The sequence below is a fragment of the Rhipicephalus sanguineus genome, chromosome 3 (genome assembly GCF_013339695.2).
Source record: "Rhipicephalus sanguineus isolate Rsan-2018 chromosome 3, BIME_Rsan_1.4, whole genome shotgun sequence".
Lineage (NCBI taxonomy): Eukaryota > Metazoa > Arthropoda > Arachnida > Ixodida > Ixodidae > Rhipicephalus > Rhipicephalus sanguineus.
This window is the reverse complement of record NC_051178.1, coordinates 125375552-125403447: the sequence shown is the minus strand read 5'-3', so window position 1 is coordinate 125403447 and position 27896 is coordinate 125375552. Positions and strand designations below refer to the sequence as shown.

At 44.2% G+C, this 27896-nt stretch overlaps 2 protein-coding genes across 3 annotated transcripts in view; one reads left to right on the top strand and one right to left on the bottom strand.

Annotated features, from left to right (window-relative positions):
- LOC119387099 (ORM1-like protein 3) overlaps window positions 1–26245 on the bottom strand; it is a 465457-nt gene extending 439212 nt beyond the window's left edge. Inside the window, exon 1 of the mRNA XM_049413376.1 lies at window positions 26236–26245. The gene's annotated coding sequence lies outside the window, so the exon portion shown is untranslated. The remainder of the gene's footprint in view (window positions 1–26235) is intronic.
- On the top strand, window positions 10641–19811 carry LOC125757653 (uncharacterized). 2 transcript variants are annotated; one of them, XM_049413370.1, is made up of 5 exons: window positions 10641–10825; window positions 18445–18573; window positions 18705–18839; window positions 19097–19261; window positions 19441–19811. In XM_049413370.1, exons 1-5 carry the CDS (start codon window positions 10643–10645, stop codon window positions 19738–19740), a joined length of 912 nt encoding a protein of 303 aa, XP_049269327.1. In that variant the 5' UTR covers window positions 10641–10642; the 3' UTR covers window positions 19741–19811. The 2 variants fall into 2 exon arrangements, with proteins under 2 accessions (XP_049269327.1, XP_049269328.1); XM_049413371.1 differs by lacking the exon at window positions 18705–18839.
- Window positions 26246–27896: the final 1651 nt, after the last annotated feature.

Sequence of the window (27896 nt, the reverse complement as noted above, 5' to 3'; positions counted from 1 at the left end):
TTAACGATGTAAAATTGCCGCGTCAGCGGACGTATAAAGAACTGAGATCGCCTCTGAAACGAAAGAGTCATACGACTTCAATTTCGTCTGGGAAAGCGAAATGTCGCCTGTCAACAGACGACCTGCACAGTCGATATATACAGTCGATGTAAGTCGTTGCAGCGAGCTTGGCAATTTAGTTCGCATTTCGTGTGCGGCACAGTCCAAAGGTCTGTGGACCCTGAGTCCGCCGGCATGTCGACGATGGTCGCACGGAGACGCGATGGCTTCAGGCGCTCTGCACGGGACCTGCTGTGGCAAGAGCGCCGTCGTCACACGGCTTCAGCCCGAACAACTTGGATAGCAAAGCGCGCGTCCTCTCGAAGCACGTGCACAAGTAGAGTGCCAGAAAGACGCACTCGAGAATGACGGCCATGACAAAGACGACCACGCCCAGCGTCTATATAGTATGGTTTAAACGCGAGGATGTGAAAGGCACTCGCCGAAAAGGTATAGGCGGCCATGATCGCCAGTTTGATAACGCGGTGGGCGTGATTCCTGACGAGCAGTTTCATGCGCTGCTTTGCTCCGTATAGAGCCGCCTCCATGTGCGACGACTCGAAGGCAGCCTTCAGCGCGGCTTCCCTTCCTGAGGCCCGCAACGGCGTCGCGTTGCGTCTGTCGTGGCGCCCGCCTGGACCACAGCGGAATTCTGATGTCTATACATCGCCGCGGTTGCGCACCGTAACAGTGGCCGTGCTCCGAGGAATCGCGGTCGACCCGCGCTGCTGCGGTGCTGCCTGCACTTACAGGATGACGTTGGTTAGACGTATATGGGAACGCCCTTTTACGGTGGTCCAGTGAATGTATGCGCTCGAAAACCTCGATAATGCGCGTTATGATGATGACGACGACGACGACGACGACGATAATAATAATAATAATAATAATAATAATAATAATAATAATAATAATAATAATAATAATAATAATAATAATAATAATAAATACGAAGAAGAAGAAGAATTGTTTGGGTTTTACATCCCAAAACCACGATATGATTATGAGAGACGACGTAGAGGGCGCCGGAGGCGTCCTTAACGTGCACCTAAATCTAAGCACACAGGCCTATATAATTCCACCTCCATCGAAATGCGGCCGCCATGGCCGGGATTTCACCCCACGACCTTGGAGTCAGCAGTCGAGCACCACAATCACCAGACAACCGCCGTGGGCGCACCGTTACGAAGTGACTGCACAGCTAGCGGACCTGCGTTGTTGGACCACTTCAGGGGTCTGAAACTCGCTTCACTCATCTATAGCGGGCCGCATTCACCAAATTATTTCCTGCAAGGGCCGTGCCATTAGAGAAGATTGTCGGAGCGGGGGGGGGGGGGGGGGGGGAGAGGTTTGTTAATTAGTCGCGTCAACGACTTTTACGCTGCGGAAAAGTATTTCCGCCTCAACAAAAAAGAACAAAAAAAAAAAACACCCGGTATATTTAATACCGCTACCTTTAAAAAAAGCACTTTCAGTTTCAATATCGCGGGGGTGGCTTCTTAGTGACGTGTCATCGCAGTGTGACGTCACGCACGGGGACACAGAAACTCGCGACGTACTAGCGGCAGCTCAGTCATCTGCTCGTGGTACGTGCACGTAAACAACGATAAGTGAATCATCGTCCAGTGATCCCGACAGTGACTTCTGCGATTTAGGCTGCATGCAGGGCGCACAGTTCGCAAACTCAGTGGAACAGCGCTGACTCGTCGGGACAATGTCCATTGCGGTGGGGCTGGCTTGGTTGATGCTCAGAGAAGAAAACTTTAAAATCAACGTAAAATATTTTATACGTGTTGTCTGACCGTGGTGTGTGGAGAGCGTTAACACTGCATACCGAGAAAACGAAAAACGACATTTTTACGATGACTCAAAATCGTGTCAGTACTCCTTTAGGTGTACTTCTAGAAACTGTTGTTCGCCCGAGTTCGTTGGAAGAAAGGTGTAAATTTACACGCTTGCTTCATCTGTACACTTTGGACGGTGATTAATTGCTATGCTTGAGCACTTCGCTAACGTTGTGTGCTATGTTGCCCAATATACGATGTTATTCTGTGACACCTCTCTCTCTCTCTCTGTCATAAACGAGCGCGTTAATAAGGCGCGCGTGCGGCGCCTCCTCCTCGCCCAATCGAAACAGCCGCAGACAGCCAACAGTCTCGGATCAAACGCCCGGCAAAGTCTCGAAAGGTCGCGAAGGAAAGCATGATGCGACGCCGAGTGACGCCACGGCGAATGTAACCGACGAGAAGAATCTCGCCCTTTCCTAGCTTTGGCTGTGCTGCACGCCAAAGAACACACTAGACGCTTCTCGAACCCGTGAGCGAGGAAATATAAGCGTGCACCGACGGAGGAGAAGTAGTCGATACGGAGATGATGAAGTTATGTTGAGTGTGGTTCCGTCGGCCAAAGAAGACTTGTTTGTGATGTTGTGCGGTCAGTCGATCGTCGATCTGGAAGAGTCTGATGATGACGCCGTGTGAGCAGTGAAAAGTTCGCGTGAGTGTTTCCTGGAAGAGAAGCACTCAAGTTACGTTCTAAGAATTGAGGACTGGATACTTTTTGTGAATATTCAGGACTTTGTGTTCTTGAATAGGTTGTAATGCATGAGATTGCATTTGTAGCGTGTGATCTGTTTGTTTTGTTCCCGTGTGTTTAAACACCATCTAAGTTATACCGTGAGCTGTAACTGATACCAGCCGAGTGTGCATGTGAGTGTGATGCTTGTACCGCCTTAACTGAGAACATATTTTGTTTGTGTTGTCAACTCTTGGCTCTGACTCGGTCTTTGGACGACAACCGGCGTTCGCTGGCGCACTAAAAGGACCTACTCGAAATTGTCCGCGCTTTCGTGGTGCGTTTCGGGGAGCCGATATGTCAGCCCTTGGAATCTGCCTGGCGATTGCCTCCCAAATATCGGGACAAGTGACACTCTCTCTCTCTCTCTGAATATTCAGCGCGACTAACTCATTAATATAGCAGACAAATACGCAAGGACAAACAAAATGCGGTAGTCTACTGTGGATACGACATCCCACTGCACAGTCTGAGGTCGCCGATTTGATTTCCGGTCACGTCGGCCGCATTCTGAAATTTGTGAAATGCAAGAACGCGCATGCAGGGGGTCAAATTAACCTGACGTACACGGTGTCCCCCGCATCTCGTTGTACCACTTCCGTTATAAGCTGTGCCCCGATATTTCATCTAATATTTCTCTTAAATGTGAATAGAAATTATTCGGTTATAGTACCACGGATTCCAGATGGGTGTATGAGTGATCAAGCTTCGGTGTGGCTTCACCCACAACGCACGCGCGCGTGCGACGTCACTGCAAAGCAGATACACACCACAAGAACATAAAGATGCCAACAACGATCAAACAACTATCGAACTATCCTCGGAAGCCCGATGCTCTAGCCATGCACTATGTACGCCACAGGCGCGGATCTCATCAGGTTAAGAATGTCCCGCATGCAAACGCTTTCCACAACGCTGACGGTTTCTTCAAGAATTTCCTTCGTGCAAGCCAGTGCATTGTGACGTTTAACGCGCTTTCACATCGCTATAGCGGACTGCCGTTGAATCGCCGTTCCTCTGCACCCTCTGTAGGGTGCAGAGAAGCACCTCATCGAAGACAATGCTGCATTCATTGACTGTAGCATGCAGTCATCGTTTAGAAGAATCTCGCTGCTGTAACTTTACCACTTTTATTTTTTTTTTACACATGTCTCTTATCCTTTTCCGTCAAATTCTCGAAGTCGTTTTGAAACGATAGTATACCAAAGTATACCCCAACGTAAACCGGCGCAGCGGGGTGATGAATGGGTGTTGCTCGCCTTTTTTGCGCGGGCAGAAAGACATACGGGTTCTGTGGAGTCGCAGCATCAGGCGCGATTAATGGCTCCATTCACGCGGCACCGCGAATACACACTCGCGAAGCACTTGTTAGAGAAAAACAAACAACAAAAATCAACCGAAATAGTCCCGCTTTGGGTGCGACGCATTTGCATACGCGATTCGCGTGGAGCGCGCGCGCATCCGAACTGGCTTTTTGCGCGGTGCCCCCTCACCCGTCCCCTGGGAATCCGCCCACTCGGCCGCCGATATCGACTGCCTGCCTGGCCGCGTTATCGCTCAGCGCGCGAGCGCCCTGCGTAAACATGCATTTGGCTCTGTGGAGCCCGCTAACAGGGCGGAGCCTGCAGCCCCGGCGTCATGCGTCCTGTAGCATCGGCAAGCACGGAAAAGTATACCGCGCCGTCTTTTATTCTCTTCTGATTGTGTTTGTGCATGACGCGCGTGCATGACCAGCCGAGCTGGCTCAATGGGTGTTTGTAAAGGGCAACGTGAACTTGGAGATGGGGTGGGGGCAGGACAGGTAATTGAAATATCGGCTATCAGTATACTATTCAGCAGGGATACGGGAATTTCCCATCATCAGATGTTGTGCTAGCATTATGCCAGGAAGGATCGGTTTCAATCGTTGGTATAATATACTAAGTGCCAACAGCGTGCAATTATTTAGCATATACTAAGCGGTCAGCCGGTTTCACTGTGCTGGCAGCAACATCTCTAAGTCTGCACTTCGGGGACGGCTTCGGCGTTCTCACAATTTAGCCGGGGTCTGTGTATAACTGGCAGCATATTGTGAGATTCATCAGTGACGTTCGCGAGCGCCGTTCAGCAACACGAATTTGTTCGTTTCGTCGAGCATTGTATTCACGCTGTTCCTGTGGTGTCTTTAATTTCCATGGTCTACCCATGGGAGTATTAGAATGAAATTAATGAAGAGAGAGAGAGAGAAAGCTTAAGTGAAAGGCAGGGAGGTTGCTAGACGGGTCTCCCATCTATATATGAAAGCGGGAAACACACGCGGGGAGTAGGAAGGGCCGTTTGACGTCATTCGAAGCCCTCGTGTGAAGTGCAAAGCAGCTGGGTGATTCCACGTAAGATCGAACAAACGATGGCTGGTCGACCTCTCAAATTTATTTCAAAATTTTATATATTATTGCCTGATGAGTGGAAAGAAGAGATCCGCAATTTGTTTTGCCACCAAAATTTTTTTCGAACCACAGGAAATCAATAATGACGAAGAGGTGGAGTGGAGCGCTCATCCGCTCTGCTGTTTTGGCCAACTTTCATTATGAATTGCACAAAATATATTAAAGTTAGGTAGATGAAATTTATTTACCTTAATATATGCGTGTTTTTGCTTCTGCTCAGGTATTTTTAGTTTTTATGTGTAGTGTATATGTTTTTATAAAAAAACCTCAAAAATGACCCAATCGGCCAAATTTTCTTTACTTTGAAGGTCTTTATCTCAAAAAAGCCTTGTAGAAGAGGTACAAAAATTCCGCATTACGTTCTTCGTATGTTTATCTACGAAACTGCCAAATCTTGTATTTATATAACTTTTCAGTAAAGAGATATCATCGGGCTAAGTTCAAGAAAACACCGAACGATGAAAACTTCTGACGACAATTAAAAAAAAAAACCCATTTTTTAAATTTCTTAAACTTTGTCCACTTATTCTCCTCCACATCAGCTTTCACAATCATTAAAAACATGTTGCATAATGTCGTTGCACTAATAGTTACGGCCCCTCCAATGAGACTCTTAGGCAAGGATGGGCAATTCCGACTTCTTGCCCAGCAAGTGTATAAAATGCAGGCAGGATTGAATTTCTTTTTATTAAAAGGTCAGCAGGTACCTAAAAAGGTGTCGCCTGCACTGACGACGTTAATTTTGAAATTATTTGGCCACTGCAGCGGCCACGAGCGCGGAGCTACCGAGTAGGCGCGCGCGCACCCGAGATGCTCGTTGTAAGAGACGGCGCAGTGAGAGCTCGTTCTCGCGTCCTCAGACCGATTGAGTTCGAAACAGTAACACCTCTCGGGTGACTTGAACGCACGTGCACTGGAGCTTCGCTATTCTATCCGCCCTCTGTTCGCATCTTAGCTAGGCGCTGATAACACGGCGGAGATGGAAGCAAGATGAAAACTCTATAAGGGAGCTATAAGAGCGCTCGCTTCACGCACGCTGCTGCCACAGAAACTGCGCTGCGCCAGTTGCGATCAGTGGAAAGCATGAACGTGGCGCTCCAGTGGCAAAGCAAAATATGGATTGTCAAAGGAAAGAAAAGCAAAACTATCGGTAACCGGATGCGCTTGTCTATATTAGATGTCGGCAGCAGACGGCGTGAACTGGCCGCGCGTTCGGTGCGCTGTTCACACTTCATTCGGCGCGGATAGTTCTTGTGCTTTGCTCTTACTCTACTCCTCCTGTGCGTCTCATGACGAGAAAGTATAGCTCTGAATGAGTCTATTGTGGAGACTACCTTTCGAAGCACAAGAAGCTTAAAGGAGTACTGACACGAATTTTAAAAAAAATTCGGATTGTTGCTCTAAATAAAAATACTGGTGTCGAGAAACCTAAAACGACTATTGTGGTGCCTGGGAATGCATCCTATATATTTAATTAGCGCCACCTTAAAAAGACACTTTCGGTTTCGACATCGAGGGGGGTGGCTTCTCAGTGTCGTTTCATAGCAGTGTGACGTCACGGAGATACAGAAATTCGCGACGTACTAGCGGGAAATCCGTCATCTGCTCGTGGTGCAACGGACAACGATGAGTGAATTGTCGTCCAGTGACCCTGACAGTGATTTCTACGATTTAGGCTGCATGCAGGACGCAGAACTCGCGAACTCGGAGGAACTGTCTTGACTTGTCGGGATAATGTCCTTGCAGTGTGGCTGGCTTGCAAATGCTCAGCGACGAAAACTTCAAAGTCAAATAAAATTATTTTATACGTGTTCTCCGACTCCAGTGTGTGGACAGCGTGGACACTGCATACCAACGAAGCAAAAAATGTCCCTTTTGCGATGTCTGAAAATCGTGTCAGTACTCCTTTAATTATTGCAAAGAAGCCAAAATTTCGGAGAGTTACCGACCTAGACATAAATGCTTTGAAGGAACGTTTAATGCCCGAAAGATCAGTGACTGTCAGTGAGACGGAATACTTGTGCTACGCGTGCTTTTGCTACCACTGCAATGAAAGATCTTCACGGAACGCACAGTTTAACAATGGCATTCTTATGCCCCTGAAAAAGAAAGCGACGCAATTAACCAGATCACTGCGACTACCGGTGCACGTGCGTTCAAGACACCCGAGAGGTGCTGCTGTTTCGAACTCAATCGGTCTGAGGACGCGAAAACGAGCTCTCACTGCGCCGTCTCTTACAACGAGCATCTCGGGTGCGCGCGCGCCTACTCGGTAGCTCCGCGCTCGTGGCCGCTGCAGTGACCAAATAATTTCAAAATTAACGTCTTCAGTGCCGGCGACACCTTTTTAGGTACCTGCTGACCTTTTAATAAAAGAAATTCATCCTGCCTGCATTTTATACACTTGCTGGGCAAGAAGTCGGAATTGCCCATCCTTGCCTAAGAGTCTCATTGGAGGGGCCGTAACTATTAGTGCGACGACATTATGCAACATGTTTTTAATGATTGTGAAAGCGGATGTGGAGGAGAATAAGTGGACAAAGTTTAAGAAATTTAAAAAATGGGTTTTTTTTTTTAATTGTCGTCAGAAGTTTTCATTGTTCGGCGTTTTCTTGAACTTAGCCCGATGATATCTCTTTCCCGAAAAGTTATATAAATACAAGATTTGGCAGTTTGGTAGATAAGTATGCGAAGGACGTAATGCAGAATTTTTGTCGCTCTGCTACAAGGCTTTTTTGAGATAAAGACCTTCAAAGTAAAAAAAATTTTGCCGATTGGTCCATTTTTTGGGTTTTTTATAAAAACATCTAAACTACACATAAAAACTAAAAATAGCTGAGCAGAAGCAAAAATATGCATATATTTAGGTAAATAAATTTCGGCTACCTAACTTTAATATATTTTGTGCAATTCATAATGAAAGTTGGCCACAACAGCAGAGCGGATGAGCGCTCCACTCCACCTCTTCGTCATTATTGATTTCCTGTGGTTCGAAAAAATTTTTGGCGGCAAAACAAATTGCGGATCTCTTCTTTCCACTCATCAGGCAATAATATATAAAATTTTGAAATAAATTTGAGAGGTCGACCAGCCATCGTTTGTTCGATCTTACGGTGAATCACCCAGCTGTAACCTAATCTTTACGGGGAACGCGTGGGAGGGTGTTCCTATTGTCCGCAGGCATGCACCTTATCATCCATCATGCGGTTTGATGCTTGTTTTGTGGTTTTATTTATTGAAACGAATGCTGAGCTCTATGCTGTACTGCAAAGAAAGATATGCCAGTTTGCGTTCAATTGATAAAGGACCTCTAAACCACCCAGAGGTCGAAATTTAGTTGTGGCGTTGCACTTGTGCACGAGTCTACAGTGAACGCGTTCGTCGGCTCGTCTGTCCACCTCTCCGAATGCCCTTCCTCAGCGTCCGAGGCGAAAACGCAAGGAGCGCGGGCATCTGCTAGCAGAGGAGCACGCGAACGCGAGCGTGTGATGGTGGTTTGGGGGCTTGGCATTTTATGCTTACGCTAAGATATTTTCCGACCAACGAGAGGCGCACAGCTTCGCTGCAAAAACTGTTCGTTTATAAAGATTAACCATGCGGTGTCCTCTGACTTGACTATATCGATATGAAGACTCGGCAAGAGATTTGCATGCGTACATCTGTGAAATGAGGCAAATTTCAATATGGCGTCATCACCCGCCTCTCATTATTTACTTTCATTCTATAGTTTGCGCGACCTCCATCACCGTACATCGTATGGCATATGAATGTATAATTAAATATTGCAGCATAAGGAAAACACCCCTGCGATACAAGTCTAAGTGCGCCGACATTGATTCCGCGATGAAGAAGCGCGCTTCGACGAATTTCAATCGATGATACAACAGGACGTTGCAGGAATTGATGGCTTTTCCAGTCTGGAATGAAACATTATAACCTTGTTTTATGACGTCCAAAGTATGACGTCAGGCGTAGTTAACAATGGGATAATGATGGCGACGCCGCGCTCGTTATGCGCTATTTGTTGCCTCGTTTTTTCAGCCGAACTTGAGACTTACGTACGTCTCCCGGATAATGCAAAGGGTATTTCTCATTGTGGAATGCACACTCTTAACCGCGTATCCTCTATGTAAGCCTTTACAAAAATTTATCCTTTATCCTATAGGTTACATGGGTCGACGTTTTTGTGTTTTTTGTCTTCCCAAGTTTTAAAGGTTTACATGCTGATTCACAGAGGTTACAATCTAAATTTAAAGGTATATGGCTCGTGTATACCTTTAACGGTGACCTTTAGAGCTGACAGAGTCTTCGCCGTATACGTTTAGGCGTTTACATTCAAGGGGCAAGGGTAACAGATTCGGCGAGGGCGATCGGGAAAGGAAATCCTATTGCTCCAATCGCGCGCAAGCAGCCCTGAGATGGTTTGGGGCTAGCTTGTGCTAGAATACTGGCAAGTGCGCCGTCCACGGCGCGCGGCAATGTGGGCGAGGTGGTTGTTAGAGCGATGAAATACTTAGAGGGCCGTGGCATTCTGAGATGTTCTACCGCAACGTTCGCGGTAAGGAGAAAAAAAGTATGGTACCTGCTTCTGTACCTCGTATCCTGTGTCGTTTTCTGCCTAATCCCGCTACTCGGCGGTCGTGATTTGGAGCAATGTTTGCCGAAGAGAACTGCGAAAACACGACGGGTCCAGGGAGACGAGGCGTTATTTCTAACGCGCGTCAATAACGATGGTCCCTTGTGCGGATAGCTGTATCCTTGTTCGCAAATCCGGTGGCAGACCATCGACAAGCCTCGCTCTCTCTCTCTTTATATATATATATATATATATATATATATTATATATATATATATATATATATTATATATATATATATATATATATATATATATATATATATAGTAGTGGGAAAAGAATCACGCGGACCCCGATAGAATAAGGAATGAAGAAAGAAACTACGACTTTCGTTGGTTTGGCACTGTATATTTTCACTAACGTTTCGTCTGGTGGACCAGACTTTGTCAAAGTCTGGTCCACCAGACGAAACGTTAGTGAAAATATACAGTGCCAAACCAACGAAAGTCGTAGTTTCTTTCTTCATTCCCTATATATATATATATATATATATATATATTATATATATATATATATATATATATATATATATATATATATATATATATATATATATATATATATATATATATATATATACGCACACCGAACAGAAGCACACGTTAGCGACCAACAACCAGAGCTGCAGAAAACTACGCCCATAAAGCGCTAACAGGAGGAACGCTCTTATGCTCTAAATTCAGCTTATGGTGGCTGAAACAAGCAATTTACTAATTTTGCCTTCTACAATCACAACGAAATTGCGCGATATGAAGTCTCACCGTCTCTCACGGAAATAACTGTTACAGAGGCTGTTCACGAAGCTGTCCGCTCCGCGATTACAGCTCCTCTCTTGCGCTCAGCGCCCTCTCGCGCCACCATGAGTCTCTCAGGGAGCCCGTATACAGCAACTATGTTACACCATAGTCTCATCCCACTACCTGAACGTGACGCGCTCGTTGTATACACGTGTGGCAGCGTGCTCGGTATGATTTTAAAATGCCCGTCAAGCACAAAGACATTTGTGGCGTGTTACGTGGCCGGTGCAATGAGCTCCAATGCGATTGCAAGCAATATATGGTGGTGTGCGCCGTCGACGATGCCGAAGTTCGCATTCGATGCGACTATTGTGACCACAGTCCCAGCGCCCACAACAGGATTGCTGATCTCGGTAAGCAAAGTTTTGTTTTGCAGCCGTTGTGCGTTTTGCCTTTTGCATGCCCTGACAAATGTTGCTGCCTCTCGTATACAAGAATTAGGTAATCTAGTATTAAGGTATAAATTTTGTGGCATTATTTTGTTAAAATTAGTGCTCACTTGCAATTGACGGACTTATCACGCGAGCACGTAATACTTGCTTTGTCTGCACGTGTGAGCTTAGCACCTTTTCGCAACGTTGTTAGGTAAGGAGTGTTACGTACCATGTTCTGGCTGATGTGGCGTTTTGCGGTGTAGTGTGTGCTAAAAGCGTTGTCCGCCCCAGGACTTATTCAAACCTCACTCAGGCGCACGCGAATGAAAAGGTTGCTCTGTGTTCTCTCAGTGGCGCACTTGTGTGGCCCCTCGCGCTCTCCGTGACCACCTTGTTCTTCTCATGTTACCGCGAGCGCAGTCGGAGAACGATGCTGAAATGAGTGGATATGCATTTACCAGTGCGTTCCTTCATCTAACAACCGAGTCTACGGCTGCAAAGCGAAATAATCGCTTCCAATGCGGTACACCGAAGCATGTATATATATGGTAGGAGAATCTGCGTGCATGTGTGAGCTCTTTGTTGCCGGTGTTATATGAGCACACGTATGCCAGACGGCATATGGGCATGAGGCCAGTCGTGGGCTCTTAATCTGCGCTGTGATTTTTGTGCGTACCTCGCATCGGGAACACGGCTACGCGTGGCTACGCACCTGCAGAGTGTCATTGCATCTAATCTGCTCATGAATCAATGCTGAGTGGTGCGAGAAGAGGGATATCGTGAGGTGCTTCGTGTCCTTTTCACGAATTAAAGCGGGCTCGTCCGCATTTGCGGAGCCATGTTCAACCTCGGTGTGATTTGATTGACCGTGTGCTCCGTTTGTACCGTCCTCCAGGCTCATATACTGGTTGGCGTGAGCAGTGAATCCCTGCGTATTATTATAAAAAGGCCCTGAAAAAAAAAAGAATTTTACACCTTGTGTTTTCTGTTGCTAACGGCCCATTATCACGGCCGGAAGCTCGTTTAGTTGAGCGGTGTGATGGTTAATATGGAAGACTGTTCTGGTGCCCGTGAAGTTTCGGTTTAAAAGAGCATTTAGTGAGGCGGGACCCAAAGTGCTTTTCGTGTAAACATAGCTGGTTACGTCAGCTCTCAAAACTGCGTCACCATGAGCACCGAATTGAAAACTCCTTTCAACCAAAGCTCTCAGGGTGCTGCTATAATCCCCTCTGGTATGTTGTAAATATATATGCGTCACCCCTCTCCCTTACATTTGCATTGCCGGGGCAAGGACGTCAGCATTTGCACACCCGTGCAAGTCCATTAAGGAGGTGCCCCCTCTTTCCGTTGCAGAGGTGTGCTAGAAAAGAGCGCTCGCTAGGATGATGACAGCTAACACGAACTCGTGAATCAGGTGGCCGTTGGTTGTTTACCGTTACACCAAGGTGGCGTTGATGTTGTGAAGTCGGGCGTTTCTCGTGCAGTTGCGCGACATGCACTCCGCAATTCAGTTTATTCATGTTCTAGCCTATGTTCACCGTCGATTTTTTGTAGATGATGCATGTGTACATAAATATCTATCCCAGAAGTTATCTAGCCTTCAAAGTTATGTGTCAGGACTCTTTGAAATGACATACAACTTTCAAAACGTACTCTAGATGATCAAGTAGCTCATCGTTATGCAAAAAATTAAAAAAACATATTGATGGTAGGTAATAGAGGATGCAGGATTTTCTTTTGTTTCGCTACATAACTGAAAAAAAATTTTTTACGCATGACAAGAACCGTCGCCTTCTACAGTATGTTTACCCGGTAACCTGGAGGCTCAGTGTGGAGAGGACATACTTTCACAAGATAATCAATCGCCGGGGAAAAATGGTAGGTGTTATTCCAATTGATAGGCGTAAAAGACTAGCATTGTTCTTCGTTTTTCGGCAGACCCCATTGAACAAGAATTTATGGAACCATTTTCATGTGCGCCGTCGAGCTGTCAACCTGGATGTTCTAAAGGTGAATTCGCTGTCTTTCTGCCTGCAATATTTTTCAGATTTTTCATCGGGGATTTATGCACGATGTTTCCTTAGACAATGAGATTTTTTGTAAAAGTCCTGTAATAGTAAAGCTCCTGTCGTTTTCGCTCGCGAACTTTACGTCGAGGCAGAAATACTGTGTTGCATCTGAAATAACACGGAGGTCGTGTGCCAGAACGACAGGACCCTTACTGCCACAGCATTTTCACAAAAATCAGTATTTTATTTAAAAAGTCACAGTTTCGCAGCAAGGCCCGAAGCAATGAATGCGATAGCAAGAAACTAATGCTATATGAAGTGAGGCTCGCCAATGGAACTCTCATTTGAACAGCGCTCCTATTGCAAAGGCGGCCGAAGCAGCGAAGGAAACTAGCGGCTTCAAGTGTCGAGCTGTGACACTTGATGTTCGCGCTCATCTTCTGTTGTTCGTTTGCGGCGTCCCTTGAGCTCGAGTGGCTTTCGTACGCTCCGTAACATGAGCGCGGACATCACGGTGAAAGCGTGAACATCCCTCTCCCCTCAGCACTAGAAAACCTGCGCGAGCAGACAGCGGAAGGGCAAGGTTCTCCCTGCACAAGTATAAGAAGAAGCGAGCGAGCTCACCGACGACTTTTAAAGGCGCCTGTCGCGCTCCTAACGCCATCTCGCTGGTAATGAAGAAACGCTTATAAGTGCAGCCGTCTCTGAGTCCGTCCAGCGGTAAAGGATGTGTATATAACGCTCGCCGTTACCTATGAGGAGGATCTGCGTTTCGTGGCGTAGTGGCGCGCCACTCGCTGCGGAGCAAGAGGTCCCTGGTTCGATTCCGCGCTTCGGAAGCATTTTTCTGAGTTATTTTTCTTTGGGGCTTTTATATATATATACATATACATATACGGTGCTATACGGCGGCGACGGCAAAATCCAGCCGAGACTGTCCATATAATTGCTATCGCAATAAAAGAGGAGACCCCGTATAACAACTTATCGTGATCCCTATAGCTATGGCATCTATTCATCTCTGATTTGCTTCAACGTTCATCATAATAACGCTTTATTACTTGACTTGGTTGTAAGCTCCTGCAGAACGACTAAGAGTTAAATAATAAAGTAGTCAAAATAATGCAATAATGTAGGCTATGTGGGACCTTTCATTTGTTTAAAGTCTGGTGTCCGTGTTATAACAAAATCCATTGACGGTTAAAGGGACCAGATTTTAGGTGGTCTTTTCTTTTGCCAAACAACAAGGCACAGTGGTCACGCTACTAACTATTCTTATATTTGGTTCAAAGCAGGCGACATGCATGGCAAAAATTGAAACCCGAGCATGAGTCAGCGAAACAAAATTGGTATCCATAATGTAGTACCCGTAACGCTGTATATGAATGGAAGGGCACTCCTTTGAGCCAGCCATTGTATAGCAGTTCAGTCTTAAAAGTGTTTTCTCCTTTAAACTGTTGGGCCCTCGCATTGTTTCAGATTGGACACCATGTACATTTAGTGTAGTCGTAGCACGATGCCAGATATCGCTTGAATACCTACTGTGGTAAATGGTTTAACGTTGCTGTGCCATTTAATCAGCACCTTAGTATCACTATTGCATTTGTAAACTTGGAAGGCATAATATACATGTTTCATGCAGATTCCATGCCCTGGATTGAAGGGAGCCCAGTTCAACACACAAACACCACTGAAAATAGAACTGAGGCAGATAGTTGTTCCTATCAAGGTAAAGATTTATAAACGAGATATAGACTCTCTGTGAAACTTTCAGAGCAGCGCTTACTATTGCCAAGTATACAATCCTCTGTTTAACCTAACAACGAACTGATCTTGTATGTGTGCTTGTAACTTTAACTGGTCTCTTAATGTATCATAAACATTGCTTTTTAACTGCATTTTCGGACATGTTCAACATTTCACGTCATTGTAGTGATGTTTTAATAATGACACGCAGAGCTTAAGACAGACAAATTTTATGCTTTCATTATAGTGCCAGTTCAGGATGCGCACGGAGTGACTCCTACACAAGTAGTGGCACGCCCATGCACTGATCCACCGAGAAAAAGCAAGGTCAGCAAGCACTTCTGCACATTGTGCAGGTTTACGACGACGCATTTTCATACTTTTTCTCGTCACCTGAAGAACAATCACATGAACAAAGCTGTAATTGTGTGTTCTGCTTGTCGTAGACAGTTTACTCGCATTGTTCATTACAAAACCCACATTGACAGCGAGTGTCATGGGCCACAGACCAAGGAACCACAAAATTCTTACTAATGTTACTAGTCATGACATTAGACCTCCGGCTTCTCCTACTGCTGTGCTTGTGGTAGAGGATACTTCACTCTCCTCTCACAGTGAGAGTGTTGAGATGAGCAGTGGTATGGAACACACTCAAAACCTGTGTTCTTCAGAGTTGTTGTCAAAGCTGTCCTCTTTAACTAGGCGACTTGAGTCTAAGCACAGGTGCTCCAAAATTGTTATCGACACCGTTGTAAGCAGCGTTTCAGATATTTTGACTCTTGCTGGGTCTTCTGTAGATGTATCTTGCATTTCCTCCGACAGGAAAAGAAAGTCACTGTACTATTCTCAGGGAATATACATTCCTCCGAAAGAAGTAACACTGCCATCCAATAAAAAAGCATATATTGTCCCTTTGAAGTCTTTACTAGAAAACCTACTGCAGCATCCTGAGCTAGCACTCAGGTTTGAGACAGGGCTGAAACCTTCAGACGATGAACTGCTCAGAGACTTTACAGATGGCACCAGATATCAGACGCATCCTGTAGCAACTCTTTCTGACAAGAACATGATTGTGATGGTGCTCTACTGTGATGATATTGAACTTGCCAATGCCATTGGAATGAAAAGAGGTTTAAGAGGCAAGCTCACAGTTTTTTATGTGACCTTTGTAAACATCAAGCCATATGATCGATCCAAAGTGAACAACATTTTTTTTCTGGGTGTCGGACGGTCAAAGGATCTGAAGTCGCAGCCTGCAAAACGAGCACTGCTTGAAGATTTTATCCTCACAACAAACGACCTTCAAATTGGGTGTGAGCTAAAAACAATAAATGGTGTGAAAACATTCTTTGGATTTTTGCTAGCCTACATTGGAGACTCCCTAGCCTGTCATAATATTGCTGGCTTCAAAGAATCTTTTGGTAGAAATGTGCGAGTAGCCTGTAGAACATGTATGCTGCCAACAGCAGATTTCCACAAAGTGTTCTATGAAATACACTGCCCTCTGCGTACTCAAGCTCAGTATGAAAGGCATCTCTTTGAACTTGACGGCGCTAAATCCTCAACAGAATTTCAGGAGCTATCAGCGAAATGTGGAATTAACTGCAGGTCTCTGCTTTCAGATGTCACAGGCTTTTCAGTTCTGACTGATCTGCTCTACGACCCAATGCACATTTTGCTGGAAGGGATTGTGCCTCTCGAACTGTCGTTGTTTGCTAGGTTTGCTGTAAGGGAAGCGTCATGGTTGACCTTGAAGCAATTGAATAAGTCCATTTGCGAGTTTCCTTTTCATAAGATGGTTAGCAGCAGTGACTACCCTCGTTGTTTTGAACAAGGCTTCAACGCACCGTCTTCAGCCAGTTCTAGCTTCATGCTTTTACTGCATTTTCTTTTTATGTTGGATGGCTTCATTCCAATGAGTACTTTGCAAGAACCACATTGTGAGTGCCTTCAGCTGTTGTGCATTGTAACGCAGTTTTTTCTTTCACCCGTGATATCACCTCATGCACTTGGCGATCTTGAAAGGCTTGTGGCGAATCACAATGAACTTTTTGTGCGTTTGTATGGTTCTGAAGCACATAAGCCCAAGCTTCACATGCTTGTACACATGGTGTCACAAATACGGCGCTTTGGTCCTTCACATCATCACTGGACTATGCGATTTGAAAGCAAGAACTCTCTTCCAAAATCAAAAAAGTTCTGGAATTTTAAGAACATTCCACTCTCCGTAGCCGAGTACTTTCAAACAACCTTGTCCAGTGATATTTGGGAAGGGCCGCAGCAACCCCGTTCCGTGACTAATCAGCTTGAAAAGGGCATCTCTAGAATTGGCATTCCTTTTTCACTGACAACTGCATTCGTGCCCTGCGGGCTAGATCCCTGCAACGTAGGCGAGAGAGCCACAGCTGTACCGTATACGACAGTGAACAATGTAAAATTTTCTTTCTGCGATGTCATTCTTTTCGGTAAAAACAAGGAGCCAGTGTTTGGTAAAATAGATGAAATTGTATTATGGGCAGAGGAGATTTTCTTCAATGTACGTGTTCTAGTGCAAGTGAACTACTCAAGGCGAGTGAATGCATTTGTTCTTTCAGATACTATGCATACATTGGTAATTAAGGCTGATTCACTTTTCTATCCGTGGCCACTCTTTGCGTACAGGAGAAATGGTGTCTGTTACGCTATATCGAAATGCATTCACCAGGTGCCATTCACATAGACAGTGTTGTAAATGAGCATAGGAACATGGCTTTGGGAAGGTCTTCTTCAAGAAATTGAAAAAAAAACAGGACTTGTCTGCACAGTAATCAAACAGTTGTTCAATTCTGCTCTGGTCACCTGAGTTGAGGAAGACTGGAAACTTATTAACATTTATTTTAGTTGCTTTGTGATTATGAGAACACGTTTCTGTGATAACAATAAAGTTGTGTTTTTTGTATCATAAATCATGTGCCATTTTCTTCATTATGTAGGTGTTTCATGACTGGCTTGTTGAAAACTTGCCACCATTCTCTGAGTACGTACAGCCTGTACTTCAAGGGAAAGATCTTCCCGAAAGGTTGTATAAGAGCCAGTGTCGCCAACTTCGCTCAGAAGTCGCTATATTTCTTGAGTGAGTTATATATTTTTATATTTACCGTAGACATAATGTGGTGTTTATTTGCTTCTTAGATTTTGCTTTAGGCATGTTGTGTACCAAATACACATGCAGCTTTAGCCGTTGCTCTTGTGCTTCAAATGGGCGAATGAACTCGCTATTTTCTTTTCTGAAGTGAAACGGGCCAAATAGACTGCGGGAATAAAGCGGAGAGAAGGTGGAAATACAAAGCCCTAGGGGATGCCCTTGTCAAAAAGTACCCTCACTGCAAGTGGGAGACGCCCAAGCCAGGCACCCGGATTCAGCACACGAGAAGTGCTGTTCACGTGAGCATGTCATGACGTGTTTATTCAAGCTTTTGAAAAATACGTGCATGGACTAAGCTTAAAGTAAATATTCAGAGGTCTGTAGATTAACGCAGTGTCCTTGAAGCGGCATATAAATAAAGAGATAACAGGAAATTAGAGTGGTCAGGTGAGAGAATGTGGTATAAAATGGGTTAAAATCGCAAAGCAATGCTTCATTTAAAACTATTGGTCCGTGAGATTAGTGGCCTTGCTGAAACTGATAGATATAGCAGTTTAACATAATGAGATCTATGAATGGTGCAGTCTCTGACGAAATTTTTCAACTCTGAGTGCGATGTACTGAGCTTTATTTCCCTTTGTGCAGATTACTTTATCCTCGAATGGGCCCCACCATATTTTTATGTTTTCATGCTCATTCCATTCTACTGTTTTCCACAGAGTGTCTTCATACGGAGGCTTTCTCTGCAAAGAAAAATGCAGCGGCACCGACAGAAAAGAAGTAATACTGCTCTCTTGGAGGAATCCAGGCCAGAACTAACAAAAGAGGTGGCATTGGCAGAGTTGCAGGTAGGCTGCAATTTTTATTCAATTTTCATACGAGACAAAATGCTCCCAAATGACGTTTATGTTCTTTGTCCTTCCATGTCAATGGGGGCCTTAATTGTTTTGTCATATTTGTATTTTTGTGGATTTTCCAGTTATTGGCTTCGAACAGCTTAAAAGGGGCCACAATCAACTACGAAAGGGTTTTGTGCCTCTTGAGAGCCACATACCAAGACCGCTGCCAACACCATGTAGACCCCTTGCCAAATTATTTTTTGGTGGAAGAAACTGTAAGTTTATACTTTATATCAGCGTTGATTTAAAACATTGTAAAGCATCTGTTTCTGAGCAGTGGCACACAGTATAGTTGTAAACTCACACAGGAAAATTAATCTTGTGGCGTTGTATTCAAGGCCCGATTGATTTTTCTTTACTCTCAAGGTTTAATATAACATAGGCTTAGCCGAATGACTTGTTTCAAATTCACTATATTAAGGCACGTGAAGGGAAAATAAGTGTTTTTCTTGTTTTGTTGCTTCTGCCATAGCTTTGTGCTGAGCTCCAACTGCGCTTTGGGTTCACTGTGGATGAAGCGGAACAACGGCTAGAAAAGGCGGCACAAGTTTTCTCAGAGAAGGAAGGAAGGGAAACTTCATTTTTAGAGCTCTCGAAGCACTTGCAAGGTTCGTCAGAGCACTCACTCATCATTGAGGTAAGTTATTTTCTTTTTTCTCTGCCTAACTGTATTCGAAAAGCGTGAAAGACGCACTGATAAGCGCTCATGTGTCAAATGACGTGCGAAAAATAGACTTGCTAATGCTGAATGTCTAGCAAATGGCTGCATTTAGTATATAACACTCTTTTTTGGGTCTTTGATGATTCTAATTACAGGCTGCTCTACCGACAGAAATAAAAATTGCTGCACCACATGTATATGTATACAAGGACCAAGCTTGGGTATATGGAGGCAGCAAGGAAGAAATAATTCACCTGAAGGAACTGAACATTGAGCGTGCCGTCGTCATATGCTTTCTCATATACTATCTGAAAAACCTCATGTACCCGTCTGCTTTTTCACAGACCCTGAATATGGTTCAAAAACTTTTAAGACCTCAAGAACCTATCCCACGTGGGCTTATTTCAAACCGATTGAAGTGTTTCTTGGCGCTTTTGAAGAAAAAGAAAGTCTGATCACTATATATGCAATTGGTTGGTCAAACTTTATTGCCAAAGATTACTTGGGCAGATGTTTGGAAGTTCTCATATAAATATTTTTCCAAGAAAAACTTTTCAGTTAGGTATAGCTGAATTACTGTATATTTTTGCATTTTAAATAAAGTGTTTCATGCTTTTTATTTCTCTGACTAATTCGTTTAATTTGCTTTGCATCCGGACGAATGTCTGAGAGCCCATGCTCCTGCATGAACTGTTCGGCTTTGTGTATGCCAAACAATTTCACATATTTCTCACAGAAATTACCATGCACATGCAGGCTTTATAAACATTTATTGATTAGAAAGTTTGTGTACCACTAAGCTAAAAAGCATGGTAAGCCGATACGCCTGTCTTTCTTTCAGGGCACTTTTATTTTCCAGGTGAATGAAAGGAAAATGCAGTTTGCTGAATGGAAGGAATATGAACCCACAACTTCTGCATGTCCCGTGTGATGTTCTTTCTCTAATGGAAGAGTTTTGCACGAGGCATGCAGAGGTTGCATAAGGTTAATTCCATGCAGTGGTCTGCTGTATTTGTCATAAAAGTTACATTTGCAGGTTTACTGCATAACCTTTCAGTTTAGAAGTTTTTAAAATACCTATACGGACACAAACACGCTATACCTCTAATAAAAGTTACAATTTTAGAGGTTGTTAGTTACCTTTTGCTTTAAAGGTTTCTCTGTGACTTATAAAACTACCGTGACCTATATGGTAGAAGTTACCATATTAAAAGGTAATGCATAACCTTTAAATTAGACAGATACGAATCTTAAAAATGTATGCCTCTACTAAAGGTTACGCGGTTAAGAGTGCAGTTTCAGGTATTTAGACGTCATGCTCTTCAGCCGCTGATTAGCTCAGCCAAACTGAGGCTAGTCGCGCTCAGCTGAATAATCGGTCAGTGCTCAACTGACCGATATATATATATATATATATATATATATATATATATATATATATATATATATATATATATATATATATATATATATATATATATATATATATATATATATATATATATATATATATATATATATCTGCAGTCAAATAAGCTTTATACGTATACAATCATCGCTTCTAATAATCGAAACGTGCGATATACTATACATGTGACGACCTGCGCGATATGCGCTTACAACGAAAGACACGTGGCGAGGCGTAAAGCATTTATTTAGCTGTGCGCACTTTTAACACCTCGTGACTTCATACACTTTGAAGAACACGGCCACGTCTAGTGAATCGTTCATAATGAAAGTGAAATGGCATCTCGAATTTAAAAGTTATAATAATGCTCGCGCCAGCAGATTCACAAAACGAGCTCGAATTCGCAAATATAAGCGGCGCAAGGTCAGTGACGCCAAGAAAGCTACATATATATGTCATCAACGCAATATATATATATATATATATATATATATATATATATGTCATAAACGCTGCCCCACTTATTAGCATTCTTTCTTCCGTCAGAGAAGCTGAGAGTGAGAACTTGCAAAGGCCACGTTACGGCCTTTATATAAAGAGTTTCCGCTTAACGACGTCTTAATTATAAAAGTTCGGGAGGCCTTTCACGGCTCACTGAATGGCATGCAGGCGCTTGCCCCTGTATTAAGAACAGCTGAGGTCGTTAGACGTTTTGAAAGGGGTTGTGTCCTTCACTGCTGTACGCGGCGGAAGATGTACGCGTACGTATACGTACATGTACGCACGAGCATGACGTGCCTGCAAACTCGAAGGAAAAAGAAAACTGCGTCGGGGTCGCTGACACGCAAAGCGCAGTTATATACCTCGGCGACGTTGCATGACTCATCGCTCTTCGTCGGCTTACATGCATAACGTGAGCTCCGTGGTGCATTCGCGTGGCATATACGTTCTCCCGTAACTACATATAGACCCACCCCCAAAAAGAAGAAAAATCAACGCGTGCTATATAAATGCCTACGTTCATCGGTGAGGGATCGAAGGGATCGCCGACCTATAACCACCGCGTGTGACCGAGTGGAACGATGACGCATGATACTTTTGCCGAAATGGCGACACTGCACGGAAAATGCGTGCAGTTATTTTTAGTAAGGACAGAATCTGTTACTGCGTTTATCGATAAGTGAAACCTTCGAAGTTCAGCGTCACGCAGGAAAACAGCCAGGCTAAAATTTGTTTATCCGCTCTATAATGATACGCTAAACATGCATTAATCCGGCGGGCTATACTTGCGGCCTTCAAGCGAGTCACCGCGGTCCTCCCACCCGTATACGTTGTTAGACCTTAGAGTTGACGCTGTTAGAGTTGACGTTTACAAACATTCGTTTGTGGTCAAAACCATTGAAGAACGGAATAAACTATTAAACTATAAGCTCGGAAATATTTGACGGTACGAATTCACTCGCGGGCTTCGAAGAAAAGCTATAGTCACTACGCTAAAACGGCTGCTTGGGCGAGTTGGTTCATGATTAAGATCATGAACCAACAACAGTTGTGAGTGCAGCGCTATGTGTGTGTGTCCTTCCTAAATGTCCTGTCTTTTTTGCGCTGGTAAATCTATCTTAGTCACTACGCGTCTAATTTCGACATTCATCATTTTTATGTATAATGGCACGACATCATTTCTATGCTGCTGTTTTGTATTTTGTTATATATACTGTTTATACATTTCTGTTCTCGGTTTGCGTTGTCCTGCTTGTACTGTGCTGCTTGTATATTTGCTTTCAGTGTTGTAAATTTTCCCGCCCTGTACAGCCCGAAAGGGCTCGCAGTACTGAAAATAAAATAAAATAATAATAAAAGTAGTTCAGTGCAGAAGATTTTCAATCTGAAGACGAATGTGCTGTTTAATTTCGCAAGGGTCAAGTCCGGTCATGGCACCCCAGTATTATAGTAAGTTCTATATGGTGAACTTGATGGTATACAAGACAACTAAAGGGGCTTCTGGAGCAGCGATTGTTCGGTGGTATATAATGATGGTTATATATAATGTAAAAGCGCATTCGCTTAACCATCATGCATGCATGTCGTTGTTCAAACGCACTTTAGGTGTTATTAATTACACATTTCGTCTTTTTTAAATTTCTACGTCACTCGCAGTTTTACAAACGCCGCAAGACAAATGAAATCTGCGTGTCCACATGCGTGTAACCACTCCAAACGGTCTCTTTTATAACTCGACATTTTGTCGAAAATTATCAATTCGGGAAATCGCGTGGCATTTCGAGTCCTCCCAAATGGAAGTGCTTTAGACCATGGCCTAAACATTCCGATTCCGTGGCAAATACGTGCGTACGTTTTTGTCGACGCAGAAGACAAATTTACACGAAAACCTACCCATTTACAGTTTCGCTGTAAAAAATTGGCCGCGTATCTGCGTGCTCCGCTGCAAATGCCGTGTAAGACGATATAGGAGGTGCTGCTTGAGAAATGGACGCCATCTGGCAATACATCGGGAAACATGAGCTTGTGCAGAGGGTTTCCTTCCTCCGTGGCAGAGGGCGTTCGTCGGCGCGCATAGGCGTTTTCAGCGCAGACGCATTTTCAGCGCAGCTTAAGAAACTAGGGTCTTTAGAATTACGTATCTATGTATCTTCTATTAAAGGAACACACCACCTAATATTTACCTAGTGATGCTGCGCCTCAGATATGCGTAATATTTACTTTTTGATCGACAACGTTCACAAGTATGAGCAGCCGTACCAGTTCAATATGGGTGGGCGGTAAGCAAGTGGTTCAACTTTGGCCGGGTCGCTGAATCAGGTGACAGACAGACAGACAGACAGACCAAAATTTCTGTGTTTAAGTTCCCCAAGAAAGACTATTGTCTTTAAAAACATAAATAAATAAAGCACGGCAGTCGTGTTATCGAATCAGCAGACCAGGAACGTTCAGCTTATAGAACTCGGATGATGATGATGATGCGATTTAAGCAGCCGCGCCACCTGGACATTTAGACGGCTATCGTTCACGAGTTATTATTCGTAGGCGTTCTCAGGATGTCTCAGGCTAACGTTAGCCGAGGTGTCGTTCCCTTAATTCGTCCGCCCTATGGATACGCAAAGACTACAGAAACTGCTAGCGCGTATGAGCCGCACAAATTGGGCAAGCTTTCGCATTGAATATCTTTAGAGTTCCTGTAATGAAAGAAGTTAATTAAGCGATCTTTGTTAAGTACTCAACTTGGCTGTCTGGAAATCTTGACGTTCTGCATACGGCTCAGAACAATACTGTTCCAATTAGACAGACGTAGCGCATACGTTTGTTTTTTTTTGTAATACAAGGCGCAAGTTCGCCGAAACACAGTATGACGCAAGGTGCTGCGCGGTGCATGCACACGTGCGGCGTTGCGCGAGGAGGTCTTTTTTTCCGTATCGCCGCAGTATAATGCGCATCAGTTTCCGCTTTCGTATTATTGCGTCACGCAAAGCGCATCCGCGGAGTCCCGTACGACGCCGTTCGAGGGCCGAATCACAATGACGCCGCCGTGCACCGACGGCCTTGCCACTGGCTTCAGCGCACGTATAAAACTTGGCGTTCGTCGTATATAGGCTCGTGAGTCGTATTTCCTACTGCATCGCGGCTGTACGCGTTGCCGCTTTGTATGTCGTTAACTCGACGACGGAAGAAGACATATACAACACTGGCTTTGCAGGCGGAGGAATGATACCTTCCTACAAATTACACTCTTAGTTCCTTACTCTTCAATAACGTGTCCTGAATTCCTTACGTGTGTACGCATGCGCATTATGTTATGTGGACACGTATCGGTGCTATATAATACACTGTGTATACCGATACGGCACCGTGTACCGTATACCGATACGGAGCCTGTAAAGTATTGTAAATAAATAAATAAATAAATAAATAAATAAATAAATAAATAAATAAATAAATAAATAAATAAATAAATAATTAATTAAATAAATAAATAAATAAATAAATAAATAAATAATCGATAGACAAGTGCCGGTCAATTAACTGAATGATGTCGGTAGCATTCTTACTGAAATAAGATTGATTCTCTGATTATTTCAGCGCGTAATGTCGATCTCTTTCTTGTGATAAAAGTGAATGAGTTAGTACCGAACAGAGTAATGCGCCAGACAGGCAGGCAAAGAACTTTATTTTGATCCGGAGACGATGCTGCAGTGCATGCACTTCGCCCGTATGGATGCGCTCGTGAAAATATGCGTAAATTGGTCGATTTGAGACGCGTAATATCTCGCACAAAAGTAAGCGTACTTCATGGTCCATACTGTGCAGGAATTTTAGTGAAGAACAATAAACTGAGAATTAAAGCGTCATTCACCATGCATGCTCCGCCGGGTATCTTGTCTATGATGTACAGATATACATTGGAGGTTGCAAAACGCCGCTCAAGCAGCGTTCTTTACATAACCGCGAGCTGCTTCGAGGGAATGTGAGCTATTACAGTTGACGCCTCTATTCTCTACGCAATTACGCAGCAAAAGTGACAAAAGGTATATAGCTTGAATATTCTTTGCGCAACAACCATAAGGGATAAAGAGCCGAGTTTCTTTTTTAAAGCAAGCGCTGCACAAGTTCTTTGCCAAGTATACGGTTTGGTGCGCCAGCCTCGCTCGGTCTCACCGTTTAAGTGCCGTTACAGTTAACTAGAATAGAACTCTTGTAGTTCACTGCAGTGCGTTCACTATATATCTTCAGGATAGTGGACGCGCGCAGAGCCATAGAAAAGTGGGCCGCGGAAAAAGTAAAATGCGCGTAAGCTTGAGTCTTCGTGTCTGGCCGTCTTGCTTGGTATATACGCCCGCAATCGCGATGGTGCGAAGCGCATTGCAGGTACAATTAATTTAATATAATTCCAATAAGTAACACCCAAGAATGCTCCATGGCACACAACAGTTCTCAAGTTAATGTAATAACAACAATTGTTGGGCTTTTACGTGCCAAAAACACGACACCATTATGAGGCACGACGTGCTGCATAGGTTCCGGAAATCGCGTCCACCATGGGGTTCCTTAAAGGGACACTAAAGGCAAATATTAACTCGACGTTGATTGTTGAAATAACCGTCCAGAAACCTCGTAGTGCTACTTTTGTGCCAAGGAAGTGCTTATTTTGAAATAAAATCCCGTTTTAGTGGTCCGCATCGCTTTAGCGCACTTCAAGTCACCCGCCTGAAAGCGGTGTTTCTCGCCTCACTGCTGCCGTGCCCAACGTTGCCCGCCTTTACTGCGCGGCGGCGTGCACTGCGGCGTGCGCCATTAGGGCATCCGGCAACATCACATGCATGCGGAATTTTATCAAACTTTCTGTCAGAGCGACTTTCACGAGCGCGCAAAACACGCGGCAGTACGCGATCCCGAAACTACACTCTAAATATTTTCACGCGTAGCAAGCGTGAGTGGGGGGCGTGTTTTTGCACGCTTGTTCTATGCGTGGTGTGCTTTCACGCTGAAAAAATCACGCTTCCTAAGCGTGACTTGCGGGATGCGTAACGCTTGCAAAGCGTGAGTGGGGGCGATTTTTTGCACGCTTGTACTAAGCGTGGTGCGCTTTCACGCTAAGCGCACCACGCTTGCCAACCGTGACTGCCAACCTTTTTAACGCTTAGAGAAGGTGTAAGAGAGGAGTTTTACTTACTTAATGCGGCGTTCTCCCGCTCCTTGAAATGCCTTTCTGACTGTCAGAAATCATCCAAAAAGAAAGCTGAAAGAAGATAATATTTGTTGTGCTGTATGGGCTTGGCGCCTAAGTATACACACTGATGCCTGGCATTAATTAGCGCATTACAAAAATTAATTTTTCCTTTTCATCTTGCACATGTGCAAATTGTAGAACGCGACACTGCGAGAGGGTAAAATGAGTTTGCTGGCTGAAACATAAATATGGATTTCGGTTTATAGTACAGAGAGTAGGCTAGAAATAAGAGACAAGCTTTCATTATTTCACTGGCTACTCTTTCCATGTTGTAACCAACGGCACATATATACGCACAGCTCAACATCGGCAGTGCGGTTTGTATTTACGGTGCAGTTAGCAAGCTCGTGTTACGCAGAACCAATGGAATGTTCCCATGCCCAATATGAAAACTGAAACTTGATTTTTGTAATTAGCTATTTAATGCCGGGCAAACAGCATATATACCCGCCAAACAGCCGCCAAACAGCCGCCAAGCATCAACAAATACAGCACAACAAATATTATCTTCTCTCAAATTTATTTTTAAACACTTTCTGACAGTCAGAAACACATTTTATAGAGCAGGAGAATCCCGCATCAAGTAAGTAAAAATCCTCTCTTACACCTTAACTAAGCATTAGGAAGGCCTCCCGTCACGGATTGACAAGCCTCACATCGCGATTGTGGCGTTAGATCTTCGTTATACACCGTTCAGAATTTAGTAGTGTTAGCAGAATGAAGGCGTTCTGGATTGTCTCAAACTTCGCTTGTCACAAACCCCAACGCCATAGAAGGCAGTGCAAGGCAAACTGTCATAAAGCATCTTCCACAGGTGCATCTGGCGAATCCTACAATTAAGCCTCTGATGTGCATGCATTCTTTCGAGGCGATTACTTATATATACGGTAGTCCAGAAATTTGAGTGAGGAATCTTGCGCGGTGTGCTCTGACACTTTACATTTTGAATCAAAGATAAGGGGTTAAGTAGAACGAAATATTTACAAGAACTTAATTTGAGTAAAACTTTTATTGACCATAACTTACAAAAACGCTTCTTTTTATGGAAGAGCAATCCAAGAAAAAAACACACAGGAACTGTAAAATAGGCGCTAGATGAATTTTGGATGTCTCTTTAAGCAGCACATAAACTTTGATGTGTACTTAACTCAAACGAAGTGTAGCTTCGTGAACAAATCCCGTAGCCTTTTCTGCGCCCATGGAATTTCGTCGATGCCGGCACGTTTAACGACTGCTTGAACAAAGCCAAGCAACTGGCCAAAAGCAGCCGGATACGCCAGGTCCTTGACGTAGTGCACACACAAACAAAGCACCAATGCTTTTTCTAGCGGCGTGTTCGGCTGTAGCTTCATGGTTTCGCTGGGCTCTTTGCCGCATACAAGCTCCTTCACGTCGCCCCACACAATGCACGGGCCAATAATGTCTGCGGGTGAAACCTGGCAAAGATAAAAAGGAGAAAT